Source organism: Pseudopipra pipra, chromosome 4 (assembly GCF_036250125.1).
Source record: "Pseudopipra pipra isolate bDixPip1 chromosome 4, bDixPip1.hap1, whole genome shotgun sequence".
Taxonomy (NCBI): domain Eukaryota; kingdom Metazoa; phylum Chordata; class Aves; order Passeriformes; family Pipridae; genus Pseudopipra; species Pseudopipra pipra.
Window position 1 is genome coordinate 25,049,688 of NC_087552.1, and position 16,387 is coordinate 25,066,074.

General features: G+C 41.6%; 1 protein-coding gene across 4 annotated transcripts in view; it reads right to left on the reverse strand.

Moving 5' to 3' along the window:
• EMCN (endomucin) overlaps window positions 1-16,387 on the reverse strand; it is a 55,929-nt gene that overhangs the window by 21,386 nt on the left and 18,156 nt on the right. For all 4 annotated transcript variants that reach the window (XR_010430051.1, XM_064651991.1, XM_064651992.1 and 1 more), the window contains exons 3-6: window positions 14,995-15,096; window positions 14,484-14,597; window positions 7,384-7,506; window positions 265-297 (exon numbers count right to left, since the gene is read on the reverse strand). Coding sequence is in view for 3 of the 4 variants with exons in the window: in XM_064651991.1 (XP_064508061.1) it covers window positions 265-297; window positions 7,384-7,506; window positions 14,484-14,597; window positions 14,995-15,096 (372 nt within the window). In the remaining variant the exon portion in view is untranslated. The remainder of the gene's footprint in view (window positions 1-264; window positions 298-7,383; window positions 7,507-14,483; window positions 14,598-14,994; window positions 15,097-16,387) is intronic.

Below are 16,387 nucleotides of genomic sequence, written 5' to 3' on the forward strand. Positions count from 1 at the left end.
CCTGATTTTTTTTTGTGCTCCCACCCTGTTTTCTTTCCAGTATCTGCTAATCCGACATAGTATACTGCTGAAATCACAGCAAAGCTACTCAATGCTACAAGTCGAACACCACTCTTCTGCTTCTCTGTATTATGCTTCAGATTCATTCTTCCTCTAGAGCTTCCTTGTTTCCCCGAACATTTCCTTTCCTCAGGCTGTCCCTCTCCCACTCCACACCAGCGTTTTCATCAGTGTGCATAGAGCAAACTCTTCCATCACTCTTACTTGTTGATTCCGTTGGAGAGCTCACGGGAAGGCCTGCAATAAAACAGAAGGAATAGGTTATTAGTACAGTTTTAGATGTCCCAAGTCTTCACATCATGCAAACTATCAGACTCTAGCAACATGCTCAGTAACCCCACAACAAATGCTGCCCCAGAATGGACTTGCTAACACAGTTCCTAAGCCCAGAAAATCGGAGCTGTTAAAGTCTGCAAACACCTCATAGATAGGAGCAGAATCAAAAGCCCAGCCTATGCTAGGTTGTTTTTCTGCTCAAGAGAAGAAAATCCTGAATTAATTGATACATTAAAAAAAAACCTCCTGCCAAAACCAAATAAGTGCCTGTGAGTGAATAGCTGACATTTAACTGACAAATAAGTGTTTTAATAAAAGAAAGTCAAATGCCTAATTGAGACACGTCTTCAAGTGTCACAAAATCCTTTAAAAACAAATCTTCATTTATTATCTTGGTGCTTTTGGCTAGCAGACTGCCGAGTAGCAGGAGTAAGAGGCATTGGTAATGAGGAAGAAATTGACCTCGCAGAGCACTGGGCACAATGCTTACTGGCCCACTACTGTCAGCTTCCTCCAGCCACTTCACAAGTTTTTGGTGCACAATGCTCATTTTCTGTTAGCTTTTTGTTAGCATGCTGCTGCTTTTGTGTGTCTAGACTGTAGCAGGCTTGGAAATAAAGGGCGGCTCTGAATGCCTCACATTTGTAGCCTAACCACAAACAACCATCACTCCCATAGTGATTTTTATTACATCACATTAAATCTCTTCAAGTCGAAGGGAAACGAGCACCTAATTTATCTGTGTCTTTGAGAATGTTCACCTGTGTGAACTAAAAGCAAAACCTTTATCTGCTTGTACAAGACAGATTCTGTTTTACCAGGGACAAGCGACTGACACTCTGCCCACATGGTGAGACATTTCACACTGGATTACTGGGGCTACCAGGGGAAAAAATATCTCAGGCACTATATATCCTCAGCAGCCACTCATTATATATTTTGAGCTATAAACTACAGAATCATTTAGGCTGGAAAAAAACTCCAAGGTCATTGAGCCCAACCTTTGACCGATCTCCACTTTGTCATCTAGACCATAGCATTAAGTGCCACTCCTAGTTGTTTCCCCCACACCTCCAGGGATGGTGACTCCACCACCTCCCTGGGCAGCCCATTCCAGTGCTTGACAAACCTTTCTATGAAGAAATTCTTCCCGATGTCCAACTTGAACCTCCCCTGGCACAGCCTGAGGCTATGTCCTCTTGTCCTATCTCTGGTTGCCTGGGAGAAGAGGCTGACCCCCACCTGGCTACGACTCCTTTCGGATAGTTGTACAGAGCGATAAGGTCTCCCCTGATCCTCCTCTTCTCCAGGCTAAGCAACACCAGGTCCCTCAGCCCCTCCTCGTATGTCTTACTCTCCAGACCCTTCACCAGCTTAGTTGGCTTTCTCTGGACACGCTCCAGCACTTCAGTGTCTTTTCTGTAGTGAGTGGCACAAAACTGCACACAGAATTCAAGGTGTGGCCTCACCACTGATGAGTACAGAGTGACAATCACTTCTCTGGTCCTGCTGGACACACTATTTTTGACACAGGGCAGGATGCCACTGGCCTTTTTGGCCACCTGGGCACACTGCAGACTCATGTTTAGCTGCCATGGACCAGGACCAACTCATAGCATTTGGTCACCTTTCTCTAGGCTAGAGGACACTATAAAAGTCCTCCTAGTTGGATCTGTTCAGAGTTCACTGCTGCCAGTGCATTTGTGGGGAATGGGGTGCATCTAATCCTCTCCTGAGAGCTCCATGGAAGGACATGACCCACCAGCATGTCTTCCATGTCCCAGCTGTGCCAGGCTGGGGGACCACAAAGGGGGGGAGCATCTTGGAGGCAGCTCTGACTCTGGGCGGGCATTAAGCCTCTCCCCTGAGTGCCCTGGGTTGCAGTGCTCCTCCTCCAAATCAGGGTCTCTAGGGAGTACAAATCTACTCTTATGCCCTCGCTGCACTTTCTGTGCATGGACTAATGATTTGCACAAAGACAGCTCCTATCACCAGAGCTGTAACACACATTATTCTACTGCTGTGAATGTACTCTTTGAAAACTAGAATGCTGCTCTTGTTTTTCGTCCTCTCTACACTCAATTAAAAACATGGATCACTTCAGCCACTGGGATGAAAATAACTGCTTTTGCTAATGATTTATGTGACAGAACTTTAACTGCATTTTAATCACAAACATTCATGAAAAGCATGTTTAGGTGGAAAAGCCAAGTACTTAAAAGTCAACAGTAAGAGCTCTTCTTGAACTTACTAAATATTTGTAATGCTAAGTATCCTGAAGCTATAGTTACCTCACCCTTACTTCCTAGAATGCAGAGGATACTTTTTTCCTAAGCTTTTTGTTATCTCATCAATCCATCTGCCAAAAGCAATGTCACCTCGTTCAGAGAGGATCTTTGTGCTGATTCATTAGGTAATGTTTATACATTACGAACAAGACCAAGGAAAAGCTTTCAGGAAGTTAATAAATCATATGTCAAAGGAGGTTTGGAAAAACATGAAGTACAGAACGCAGCAGGACACATACCCGGCATTAAGGAAATATCCAAATATGATATGATTGCTTCTTACCAGAATACTACCTTTCCTTCAGCCTATGACGAGTGGGATCCCATGGAAAAAAATACCATGTGATCACACAGCAGTGGTCAAACAAGCAAACTGTAAGGCTTTGTGTGTGCGTATTCTTGGAGGAGTGCAGAAGACCTTGTCAAGTCTTACAAGTAGGTCACTTCTCTATGAAACTTCAAACCTTTTCCAAGTCTGTGGAGCTTTCCTATAAAAGATCTCCAAGACTACAACGTAGTTATACATTTCTGCTTGACTTCACTCTTAGAAACAAGGTGAACTGTCTTGGCTCAAATTAAAACAAATAAATACATAGAAACAGCATGTCAAGCCCAAGACTGATATCCAAGTTCACCTCAAAGGCTTAACAGTTTGTTAAAGGTGAATGCCAGTGACATTAGGCTCTGCGTTCAAGAAGGTTTGGGTGACAATGTACCCACTGGCACAAGCGAAAACCACTTTGCTGTCCTGGCCAGACCTTGCCGCTTCAATAAAAAGCAGACAGCAGAAACTACCCCAGGCAGGAAACATGACAGCAGCCCCCTGCCCTCCTTTCCTGAGCCTCTGTTATTTTTTAACAACTGCACATATGCACACATCTACACACAGTAGAACTACAAGCATCTTTCCCGAAGATATCTCACCCAGTTCTACTAGATCATGAAAAATTAAAATCATGAAAGATTAAAATCTCATGCCTTTCTCTCTCTCTCTTCCTGTCTCCAGTATGCAAGCAAGGTGCTAGTTCACCCTCTGTTCAGAGATTGCTCAGTACTGCCACACAAACAAATCTCTGCTTATTGGAATGATTAAACAGGTGCTTCCAGTTTGCATTTGTTAAATAACCATCCAGTGCCCTTTTTGGTAAGGGCTCTCATGCTGCTGTTCTACAGAAAGAGGATAGAAGGAAAAGCAGCATTTCACTCACTAACATAGTTACTGTAGTTGCTGTATCTGCCTGTCCAGAGCTTACCACATCCTTTGGTGCTCCAAGTTAGGTGCTCTGCATAAATAATCTGGGAAGATTTCCAAATTCATAATGAAAAATGAGGTGTGCAACACTGGCTGTGCTGGGTTCCTTGTTGTGCAGTAAGGAGGGCAAGGATAAAAAATTTGGCATGTGACCATGGTTTGATTTGAAATTACCTGTCTGAGTCAGTTCAGTGCTAGTGAGAAGCTTGACAGATGGAGAAAGAGACCAGTAGCTAAATTCTCCCCGCTCTGCTCTCCAACAACTGCTACCTAAGCAGCCTGGATACCCTGCAGTGTGCTACTTCTGTTTTTTGGAGTGCAGCCACATGCAACTGTGTTCACTGGCAAAACAAACGAATAAATATGGCTGATTACTCAGAGGGGATACCACAATATAAATCAAAGCAAAATTAAAAATTTGAAAAAACCCTTCTTGCCCTGACCATACTATAGATTTGTAATAGTGTTAACTGAGGCTTTTCTGTGTTTTCCATCTCCCAGAAACTTCTATTTTTGTGTCTCTCTCTTTGTGAAGGAGCTGAAGATACGGTGGGTAATTTTTGCCTAATATCACTATCCTGAGTTCCTACACAGTTTGTGTACAGAAAGAGTCAAACCCTCCTAGTCTTACTCATAAAAATTTTTCTTAGGGAGATGCCTCCTGTGAATCAAGTGAGTAGGATTTATAATTGGAGGAGTGCAATAAAGATATCAATAGATGTAGCAGGTTGATTCATCTGACAGTTTATTATAATAGATCATTTAATTTTACCACCCTGCTGGGTGAATTTAAGATCACACTGCTTTATGGATTTTTTTTTGTTGTTTAGATCACAGAATGAAAAGCCACAATACTTGCTGTTTCTCAGGTGTATTTAGACTCTGACTGATCCATTAATCTCCAATTTTTCATTAATTAAACAAAAGGAGAAAATTAAATATTAGCAAGCAATCCTCCACGGAAGTGAAGAATGAGTAGGAGGTATATCATATATGACTGCCAAATTTGGAGAAGCGTGTGTGTCAATGGCACACATGCAGGTTGCTCTCTTTGCTGAAAACAGTCCTTATTGCCTTCTCTAGCCTGGGTGAACACTATGCAACCTCTCCTTTGTGGCTGCTGGTTTCAATCTTCTTTAATACAGCAATAATGTTCTCTGATGTTTCTCCAAGTTCTTCCCTAGGCTCCCCCACTCATTTCAGGCGCTCTCCAGCTCTCTGTAGCACTCCTCCCACACCCTGATCTTTTGATATGGTTGATTGGAAATTTCTCTGCAAAATATGCTTTCTTCTTTTTCTGCATCAAGAAAGGAAATTTTCACCAAAATGGCATTTTTTTTAAAAATGGAAAATGGTCTCAAAACTAAATGTATTTAGCCAGCTGAATTATTTTTTTCTGATCATACCAAATAGAAACATTCTGTTGTGGATAAATTTCACATTAATTTGTCTTCCCCTGAGCTCCCTCGCAGAGGTTGTGGCTCAGGTACCTTCAGCTTGCAATCCCCTATGGGCTGCAGCCCCAGCACCTTTGCACATACCAGCCTCTGCTCTGGTGAACGAAAGGTATCCAGCCCCTGAATAAGTCCCTGAATACAAAATTTAAAAGACCTAGGAATACATAATCTGGTGGCAGTGAGAGAGTCAGCATTTCTTCTAGTCTCAGCACAGAATGAAACAACTGGCTTCACACTTGCATTGCTTTAAAGTTATTAGGGTGCAGCATATGGCTTTTCTTGGCCCTGAGCAATTGCACATAGAAGAAGAAATCTATTTAGGAGGGATGAAAACATTTTTTCTTAAAGTCTTTAATGTATACAGAGAATAAGGGAGCGAGGATAGTTCTGAGGTGTAACCAGTTGGGGTAAGGTATGTAACACTTCAGGGTGAGTAAGGGGATTTCTTGGATATATGAGCTGCAAGAAAGAAGCAAGGAGCTGGTGCTGTGAGGAGACAGGAAAGGTGACAGTGTGGAAATCCTGGTGTGGGAGGAAGTGATTTCAAAATGGCAGCTTTATGGGCACCCAGAGTACTGGCTATGCCAAGCACTTAGGCTGACTCCCCTTGGATAGGTAGGTCCTTTCTGTCTCAGCCAGGCAATTATAGTTCTGGCATCTTGGGTAGTCTCTGAGCTCAAGAATATTTATTGTTTTTACTGCAAAGTGAGCTGCGTAAGATGATGACTTTTGCAAAGGAAGTTTTTTACAACCAAGGAAGGTTGTAAAACTCTTGACAAATTTTACATGTAAAATGTAATTGCACAAACAATGTATTAGATAATTCAATACACATGATCCGTAGTCACATATGTATTACAATTTAATTTTAATCTGGAGAATTTACCTGTGTGAGAGACTGTTGAATCAAAACAGTTATAATTTACTGTTTTATTGCAGTATAACAATGGTGAGGTTTCTATAACATGCACATATCTGCTAAAAGACACAAAATCTAACAGGATAGTCAAGAAACTACAGGTCACAGTATATGCGTTATGGGCAATGGGCTTATTGAAATAATTGCAAAGGATCCTCTCTAAATCAGTGGCCTTGGGTTAAAAATGAAAAATTCCCAACTTCCTTAAAATGCTTATTATAATATCTTTTTGCATACTTCTGGGCATTTCTGTGCATACTGAGCATATGATATTGCTCCATTTTATATCCAAACCTATCCTTTATGAGGAAAAATCGCAGTACACATGCATGCTTATCTCTCACAAACACAATCCAGAGTTTTAAAAGGGGTCTTGTATCCCTTGGGGGATGTTAAACATTAATAATAATAAGGATATGCAAACAATGACAGCGTCCTTGTTGGATTTATGCACATGTAGCTGAGAGTAAGTACTGAATTAAATGGAGGCTCAAGAAACCTTAAGAAAACCTGAATAAGTGGGTTTTCAAAATATATGAAAGTTAAGCCAGCTAGAAGCAAAACAAATGATCACTCATATGACCTGGCATCTGCATTCACCACAGTGTTTCTTAGTAGGTGCATGTACCAAAACACACCCAGAAAAACAATAAAACTAGACTGGAATTGGGAATAATTAATATATTATTGACTTTGCATGTGACCATGTTGTACTTTGAACAACATCATTTAATTGGTAATATGCATTAACTTGCTGTCCAGATTTATTAACAATTGTAAAAATTATAGCTGTTTTCTCTTTTGCCTCCTCTGCTTTGCAGAGAGAGAATTTATCTTGATGACCTCCTCTGACAGTAAACGTTACACAATGACCACGTACGGCATATATAAAGATTACTACTATCACTTGTAATTTATATCCTCCTGTAATGACACTGAGTATCTCAACTGAATGTTTTGAAGTTCACCCGTCACTCGACACAACTTCATGGCTAGATGACATGGACACAGTGTACCCTGCATGAATAAGGAGATGTGGTCCTCATTCCAGAACTATGAACATCAAATGAAGATTCAAAATTATTTCCATCATTTGTATAGAAGAAGAGAGAGTACATTTTCAAGGATTACCTGAGGTTCCAGAAGCAGAAGTGTTTATTTCTGGAGAGACTGTAGAAGAATAAGATGATCCCTTAGTAGATGAATCTTCCGAACTCCCATTTTGTGGCAACTCTGTTGCACTTGCTTGTGTAGCTGGAAATGAGACAGATGTTCAGGTAAGATACACTTGTCTTAGGCTCTGGACCATCCCTCAGACAAATGCTCCTACCATCATAGAAGATACTTAAGGTCAGAAAGCACTACAGCTTCTGGTAACTGCTTGTCAAGCAATGAACCATCCCTATGGAGTTGCTACTACTGGCATAGTTGAGGCATCTTTAAAGCACATCCTAGCAACAGAAACAGCCTCACATCTGTGCCAGAAGACATCTCAGAGCTCTGACTTGGAAGCCCAAGATAGCTAGACAGTCTTGCACCAAGAGCAACATGAGCAGAAGACAAAAGCTCAACTTATTGCCCTTTGTATATTCTTAATTTGAAAATAGATAAATAAATAAATAAATAAATCAAGCTTCAGCCACAACTGTCACATAATGTGATATTGTATAAAATTTTAGGGATTGTAATTAAGTACAGAGTTAATTATTTAATTCTGGGCTGTTAAGGCCTAGGAAATAATATATCCCTGAAAATTAATATATGAAAAAGTCAAGTGTCTTATTTCTGCTCTCACTCAGCCAATAGAAGATCAAGACCATCTGTGTCAGAAGATTTGCAGCCTAAGGTGAGTCCAAGACAATGGTGCAGGGCACTGCCTGAGCCCAGAGAACTGAAGGTTGCCAAATGACTACAAGAAATAATTTAAGCTGTTCCAGCACTGTTGATAATTCCTACGTATACACTCCGACCTCAGCATAACAACAAGCAAGACAGTCCCTGCTGAATAATACATGGGGTGCCCAAGAGTAACCTTATACTTCCTTTCTGATATAAATCAGAGATGCGACTGAGCTGTAAGCTGTTTTCAGTGCCCCTTCACATGAATTTCAAACACTGGAATTAAAATGACTTTAAGACATGTTTTAGTCAGAGAGCAACATCATGCAGATGCAATGTGTAAATCTTGAGGAATGCTTCATCACATGCTTTATTCAGAAACTCTGATTTCCAGTTTGGGCCCTCAAAGAACCCTTTGTTTGGGGAAAAAAACCTCTGACAAGCTCCTTATTTGACCACTACACACCTTCTACTCGGCCCTTTCCTTCCCCTCTTGCTTATTAAGTGCAATACCTTGGAAAGGCAAGCTTCAAAAATCAGTGAGCTAAGAAAGAGTGAGCTGAAGGTGCTAGAGTCAGGGGATTCATATAACTTTGGAAACTGAGAGAAGCTAGGCAGCCAGAGGTGGTATCTTTCAAGGCTGAGGCATGGAAATTATGCAAAACAAGCTTAAGCCTAAAACTTTCACTGGGATTCTAGTAACAAGAAGCATAACTTCACATCAGCTCCCTTCAGAAACCTCAGCATTGTAACCCTTCAATATGCAAGCGTGACCTGCAGTAGAGCTGAGTGTAAAAAGCCCCTCTAACTCATTTTTCACTATAGTATAATGCAAGGATCTGAAAACTTTAATAATTTCTGCATTCTTGTCATAGAAGCCTTGAATGAATCTTTAAGAGCAAACCTTTTCCACTTTCGATTCTTACTGTGGTTGCTTCAAACTCAAATTTTATATGTTGAATTTTAATCTGAGATCAATTTTAAAAACACCCAGAGTACCTCCCTCTCCCTTGAAGATGCACAGGCTTGTAACTGTAAGAGCAACCATCTTGTGGCACCCTTGTCATAAGTTACTAAAAGCTTGCATGGGAGAATGAAAAGTAAGTAAGAACAACAGTAAGCCTTCATGTGCAGAGACATTAGAACATGAATATGTTTTGTGAACAACAAAGCAAAATAATCAGGTGTGTGGGAGAGATGAGGAGGGAGGCAGCCAGTTGCCCTGTAACCCTATAGAGGACTGTTTTCCCATGAGGATCACTCGTTCCAGGCATCCTATCAGTCCTGGCAGCAGCCCAGCCCCGGGGTGCTCCTCTTGTGTTTGGGAGCTGCAAGAACAGATCGTTCTCAGGAACATGGGCTGTGCGCTAATGTCATGGTTTAAGCCTTGGCAGGGGGTCGGGAGGGGAGGGGTGACAGCATTTCCACTTTATTTCCTTTAATTCAGCCTGGGTGAGATTCTTCCAGTGACTCAGGTAACACCAGATATGACTCACACCTTTACCTAGGGCTTGGCATGAAGCTTGTTGCATTTATTTCATCAGACTGCAGAACAGGCTCAGTGCTCCTGGTGTCAAAGGGTGAAGTAGATGTGCTACAGTGCAAAAATCCGTGTGCCAGTTTTCACTTTCCCAAGATGAAAAACGCAATCTGCTGGGTAAGGTTCCCTTAATTCCACTGTACCGATGTAAGATGAAATCCTAGCAACCCAATTCTCTGCTGACTTGTGGCTTTGAAGCAGCTTTTAAGCAGCATCCAAGCCTTACGCCTAATACACAGCCTAGGCTCTACCACCAACACATATAGCAGATCAGACAGCTTCTGCACCAAAAGCCTGTGGGAACAGAAGCGTCCATATCCAGCCACTGCTCACGCACGCAACCACAGCACTGACAGCACAGTACGCCTGCTAGAAATCTGCCTTTTTGGTAAATCCTGTAACTCATATCTATGCAAGGTTTAATTTGATCTCAACTGCAGGAGACAGCGCAAGCCCTCACTGCGGTGCCCGTGCTCCGCGCGGGAACAGGCGGGGGACTCTGTGCGGGCGCGCCGTGACTCAGTTCTGTCATCCCCACTGACACATCGCTGCAGTAATTCATCACGCTTCAGCTCAGCCAGCTGCAGCAAAGATTCCTGCCTGCTGCCAGGGGGAGGCCTGGGCTCGCAGAAAAGCAGCACAGTGCAGAAGGGCTGCTGCTGCTGCTGCTGCTGCAAAAGCACTTGCCTCATGGGTTAATGGGTTTGTTGTCAACAGCTGATTATGAATAAAAACGGTAAAGCAGTAAAGACTGTAAAATAGCTGTCCAAATGAGGATGATTGCTGCAGCAGCAGAACTCTCTGGTGGAGATGCAGCTTTCCCTGCTGATATTTTGATAAAATAAACGACAGTGTGTTAACACATATTTGGCAAAGGGATAATCAACAACAGGGAACCTGAAGCTGCTTGACAAAGCTGCTGTTTGAGCTTCAGATATTTCCTTACTCTCTGTGCTCTGAAAACCCTTCATTTTCTTTAACCAGCTGAAATTCAACACATATTCTCTCTTGATCTTAGCATGATTTTCTACTTAACCTACGTATAATCCACACATATTTTGGCATTTCCCCGCAGTACTTTAAATTTTCTTTACAGCAAGCTGTTACCTAACTAATTTTGACATTGTAATATGCTTGAAGTAAGCTACAAATACTCTATGCACTGCAAAGAATATAGACATCTGTATGCGTGTTAAAACGTTAAGTGACCAATAAATGAATCAAGGAAACACAGGGCAAAAGGAACAGCACCCAAACCATGTTAAAATGCCATCATGAGGGCTTTGTTAGATGAAGACTAAAACTTCTCCCTTGAGCTCATATTTTGAGCATAAACACACAGGCCTTGCCCCTGTAATCAGTAGCCTGAAAAGCCATTTGAATTAATGAATACATTCATGAAAGCTTTGAAAAATCCAATTGTAGCAAAAACAATTACATTTTTACCCATTTAGAGGAAGGAAAATTGGCTAGGGAGGTAACCAAGCAGATCTCAGTTTTAATGTTTACACTCATAGTTGATTGCATCTGCTGTTTGCAGCTTTATGTTTTCTGGTAAGAAAAAGCCCCAAATATATAAAAATACATATTTTAAAACTTCTTTCTGCCTAACATATCTCAGCAGCCAACTATACTCAGCGTTTACCTGTAGCATGTGGTAACAACCTGAGGAAAACTGAGCAATACATGTTAGTATAACCCTCTTCTGGTAGTGCTACCGAAGTAAAGCTTCCTTTTTAATTGCCCGTAGTTCGATAAAGAGAGAAAAAGGATCTCCTCCACTCTTTCCTTTCCTCACTTTTAAATATTTAATATCTAATTGCACCGTGATGTATCATCATCCAGGAGAGTGGCATGAGATAACTCAGAAACACAACAGTCAAAAATCCACTCTTAGTAGTAACTTAATAACTTGAGCACTGACCTTGCACAAGATGCTTGCTCCATATCCAAGGGAGGAAGAATAGAAACTTTTGTTGCATTTCATTTTGCATTCTCTTTGATAACTTCAAGTGTCCCAGGATATGAAATCCTGATTGCAGATGCAACTTTCTGTGGTGTGACACCACATAAATTCTTGGGTTTGGGCCTGAACTGCACAAGTGAGGTCATTCCGGCAAAATGTGAAATCTTGGATTTGACACCTTATACTGATAAATAAAAAGGCTAAGGAGACCAATCTACTGCTGGTTTCCATTATAATAAACAGGGCAGGAGGGTTAAGAAGGAGAGACTGTACTTATGGCCTGCAGAGGAAAAGAACACTGAAAAAAAAAGACAAAGACTTTTGCATGATTTCACAGTGTATGGAGCACTGGAGACTTTTCCTGAATCTATAATAAAAGGTGACAGCAGCCACAGAAATTGCAGCAGAGACAGGAAGCCCTGTCACATCTTTGCTGTGTGAATGTGATCATTTGCTGAAGCTTTTAGCAGGGATTGAAGCAGAGAAAGTGATGACTTTCATTACAAAACAACAGAGGCGCCTGCTTTTTATTAAAAATCAGGTGTAGCAAAAGTAAATTTTGAACTGCCATAAAGGCACCACCAATTTCTGGCTCAGTCTCATCCAGTCAGTGCAAAAAGGGGGAGAAGTGAGTGACAGTGAAAAAGAAAAAGACAGAGTAACCAACTTTCATCTCCTGTCCATTTTGAGAGCAGAAATCTTGCTGTGCCTATGCTTGTTTCAGGGAGCACAACTCCCTCCTCCCTGTGCTGTTGCTGGGGGTGCCGGCAGGGGTTGGGAGGATGCAGTGAAGCCAGGGGCACCTCGCTGGGCCAATGTGTGGGCAGGGAGCAGAGAGATGCCTGTAGCCAGCAGCCACACAGTGGCTGGGGGGTCTGTGGGTTTTCTGTGAGGCTGGCCACACATCTGCACAGCCCTTGTGCTATACCCTGTTCCAAAACTAAAACCTTGTGCCCCATCCACTCCTTTGCGCTGAAGCCAAGGCTATGACCATCTTGAAACGTAGACCAGAATTTTTTCTTAAAAAGCCACTAAAATTGGTTTTCACATACACGTATTTCCAAACACCACTGTAACATTAAAAGAATATATTAAGTTCTTTAATGCCGGGCAGTTGCCAGTGTCCTGGACACACTGTCCCAGTTTTCCTTTATACAAAGGCAATTGAGAGGCAGGTACGCCCTGCTTTTAGGTTAATTTATCAACCATTTTTTTATCACAAGATTTGGGGGATTTTTTTAGCTTAAATGAGGAGTTTTAAAAACAAATCACAATGCAAGCAACTAGGGACTGAACTCTAGTTGCTGGGAAAAGAATACAAGAGGAATGGAAAGGAAGCACGTTGGTGAAAGCTTCTTGCTTGGAGCCCAGCATATCTCCAGTGCCATTGTATCCCCAGCACCAGTTTTTCAGTGCAGAGCAGTGGCTGGAGCGAAGGTGCACTGGCAGGCATGCCTTTCCTCATTAGCTTCCCTTCCCCTGCTGAGAGCTCTACCTGTCACCAAGGTTTAGTTCCAGGTGGCTGTGCTGCTCCGGTACCCACAAGCCAGGAATTTCTGCCAAACTGAAAAGACTAGGAATCATATCCATAATGCAATGTGCCACGCCTCAGGCTTTTGACAGGCCTGCAGTGTAACAAATGCAAGTCTTAAAAGATTCTCTGTGGCCTTTGGTATCACTTTCAGCACCTTGTGCATTGGCCAGGCTGTATGTGTTTTGTGACTCACTGACACCGGTATTTAAAAGCCAAGATAAAAACCAAAAGATTTTGGGCTGACAATCAGACTACTCCTTACACAAAGCACAGTAGGAAACCTGCACCAGTAGAAGATGAAACCACTAAGTGAAAGGGGAATAGCTCTTCAGGCAGCTTAGCAGGCTTGGGTCTATGAGGGGTGGCTTTAAAGGAAAATTTGCACAAAGAAAACATGCAGGCTTAAAAACATGTGTTGCTTAAAAGCTGCTTGAAAAGAGACAGGAGCCTCTTTTTAGGCAAGTAAGCCAAGGGAAGAGAAGTCACATTCTAATCATTAGTCACAGTTCAGTATGCTGTAAACATCAATTCTGAGAGCATTGGTGTACTGAGGTAAATATTTGGAGTATTTTTTTAATTTTTTAGTAAATTAAATATAAAAAATGGAGTATTTCAAAACTATGGTTCATCAAAAGACTGAAGCAAAAATTTACAGTGCAGTTAATGGACAAAACCCGAGACTTAATTTCATCTTAAGTGTATTGAGCTCCTTTTGGATGTTATTATATTGTTTACATGAATCCAACTACTTGCTGGATAATGGGTTTCAGTTTTTATTTAATTTTATTTTATTTTACTAAAATCCAGTCTGATGTTCCAGCCAACACACACATTATTCTGAAGATTTATGGGTAACAAAACTGTTTCCTGTGATTGATGCAGAGTAATTAGTATCACCTCTCTGCTTTCAGTACGATGACTCATAATAATATGGCACATAATTAACTGTAGTATTGTAACATATATAAACATAAAAAACAAAGGAGGGCTATTCTGACACTATTCTGATCACGCAGAATAATTTTTTTTATTAAGTACTTATAAAAAAACAAACAAAGAAGAAAAAAAAATAAGACCTTTTCAAATACATCTCTCCCAATTATAAGGAGATTAAAATCCTGTGCAATGGCTTCAGATCATTGCAAATTTAAGGTGCCATGTTCTTTGTGTAAGATTCTAGGGCAAGATTCATTAAAGATATTTAATATGGTAGGATTAGTAGCTCTGCTTCCCTAGACCACCAAATTCAAAACCCAAACCAATCTTTTTTACCTCCTTTTACTTCTCCACACTGTTTTATAGAAATGTAGCATAGAATGAACCAGAAATGGCTCAATGAAATTATCACTTACGGTTTATTGTGCTGAAACTTTCATTTGGTGTTGTAGTTGTCACTTTTACCACTGCTTGTGTTGTTGTATCTTGTGTTATACCTTGTGTAGCATTCGACAAAGAAGACATGGATGCTAACAAAGGAAAGACATTCAATTTATTTCCTTTAGTTTTGTATACACACATATGCACACACACAAAACACACCTATTTCCCCGCTTGAAGTTTAATTTTAAATTATCAAAAGTATATTTAATTTAAATTGAAGATCAACAGGGATAGGACTCCATTCACTGCAGAGGAAGCCACTCCCTGTCCCATAGGTGGGTCATCCCACTGAAGACAAGCGGTAGTACAGTTAGAAGTCCTAGACTGGAGCTGTCTGGAGCCTGATGGGGAGGAAGCTCCTGCACACTCCTGCAAGGTTTCAACAAAGGGTTCACTGTCCCAGAACAAGAGGCACCGCTGCTTAGTTTCCTGAATGCCCACTGGAACACCACCACCGACTAACTGAGAGCAATTTTCACTTACTGTTTGTGATGGATTCAGTTGTAGCTCCAATTGCAGTTGTTGTTGGCACTGACGCTTGCGATGGTGTTACTTGTGAAGTTGATGTCTTCATAGATTCTGTTACTGCAAGAAAGGCATTCACATCTTAATTGATCTATTTTATCATGCATGAACAAACATCACATACCTCCAGCTGCATTCTCTCACCAAGCAGTGAATTTCTGTTTTAAGTCTCACCCTTACAGAGTTTTCGTACCCATTTTTGAAGAGGATTCAAAGGGTGTATGGTTGGTTTCAGAGGGGAGGTTTGGCCTGTGAACAATCTGCAAGTTGCCTATTGAAAATTAGCAGCTGTATCTACCAGCCAGCTCCTAAAGGAGAGGTGCTTGATATGACTTCCAAGGGAAGAGGTGAGGGGAAAGGAGCCTGGTGTAGATGGATGAGTTCACTGTGCTGGACTACACCTCTGACCAGCCCTTTGCTGCATATCTGTTTATAAGGAGGAGGGATGTAAAATCCCCATAAAGAATTGTGAGTGACACCCGGGAGCACAGTTTACAGGTCCCAGGTAAAGAGCTGAAGGGGAAGAGGCTCTACTAGTCTTTGTGCAATTTTCCCCTCCTCTCCCTGTTTGTTCGCCTTGAGCCACATTCAAGTCTTCATCATTGGCCAGCTTTCCTAGATCCTCTTCCTCTGCACCCAGATTTCTGGGGAAAAAAGGGCACCCAGCAGGCCTTCCTCTTTTGAGTACAGCAAAGCTTAGGAGATTGTGCACGGTATGAATAGTATTCTCTAGTAAGTGATATTCCCTGGGGTGAACTCGGTGGCCTTTTTACGATGACTCCTAGTTCTCTCCTCCAGAGGAGTGAGACTTGGAGACTAAGGGGAGGGGAAGGGGCTCCTGCAGGCAGCAGGGATCCCTTCCCTGCTGCTGCTGGTATGGAAATATGGGGACAGAGTTGCCCAAACATGACTAAGGCAATAGCAAGGTTTAAATCAGTGTCTCTTGCTGTGCACAGATGGCATACTGCAAGTCCCATGTGGCCCAGGCACTTGCTCAAGGGAACGGACTGACTAAAATACTGCCAGGGATTCTGGACTAAACAAAACTCTGTAACTAATAATTTTGAGAGTCCAACTTTCAATTCTGTAATCTAATGCAAACAGAAAGTGCTACAGGTGCTCATTTAAATACCTACAACTACTACTTCTACCTACCTACTACCTCCTCTAGCACTTTTAATGGATGGGATACATGAAAGAATAGGAACAAATGTCATGTAATTTTCTCTCATAGGACTTTATTACGTCTAAAAGCAATGTTCACACCAGAACTTTTAAAATACATCTTATAGTCTCTTTCTCTGCTCTCAGTTTTCTGGCTGTTCACCTAGAATAAGCAATGCCTCAAAGA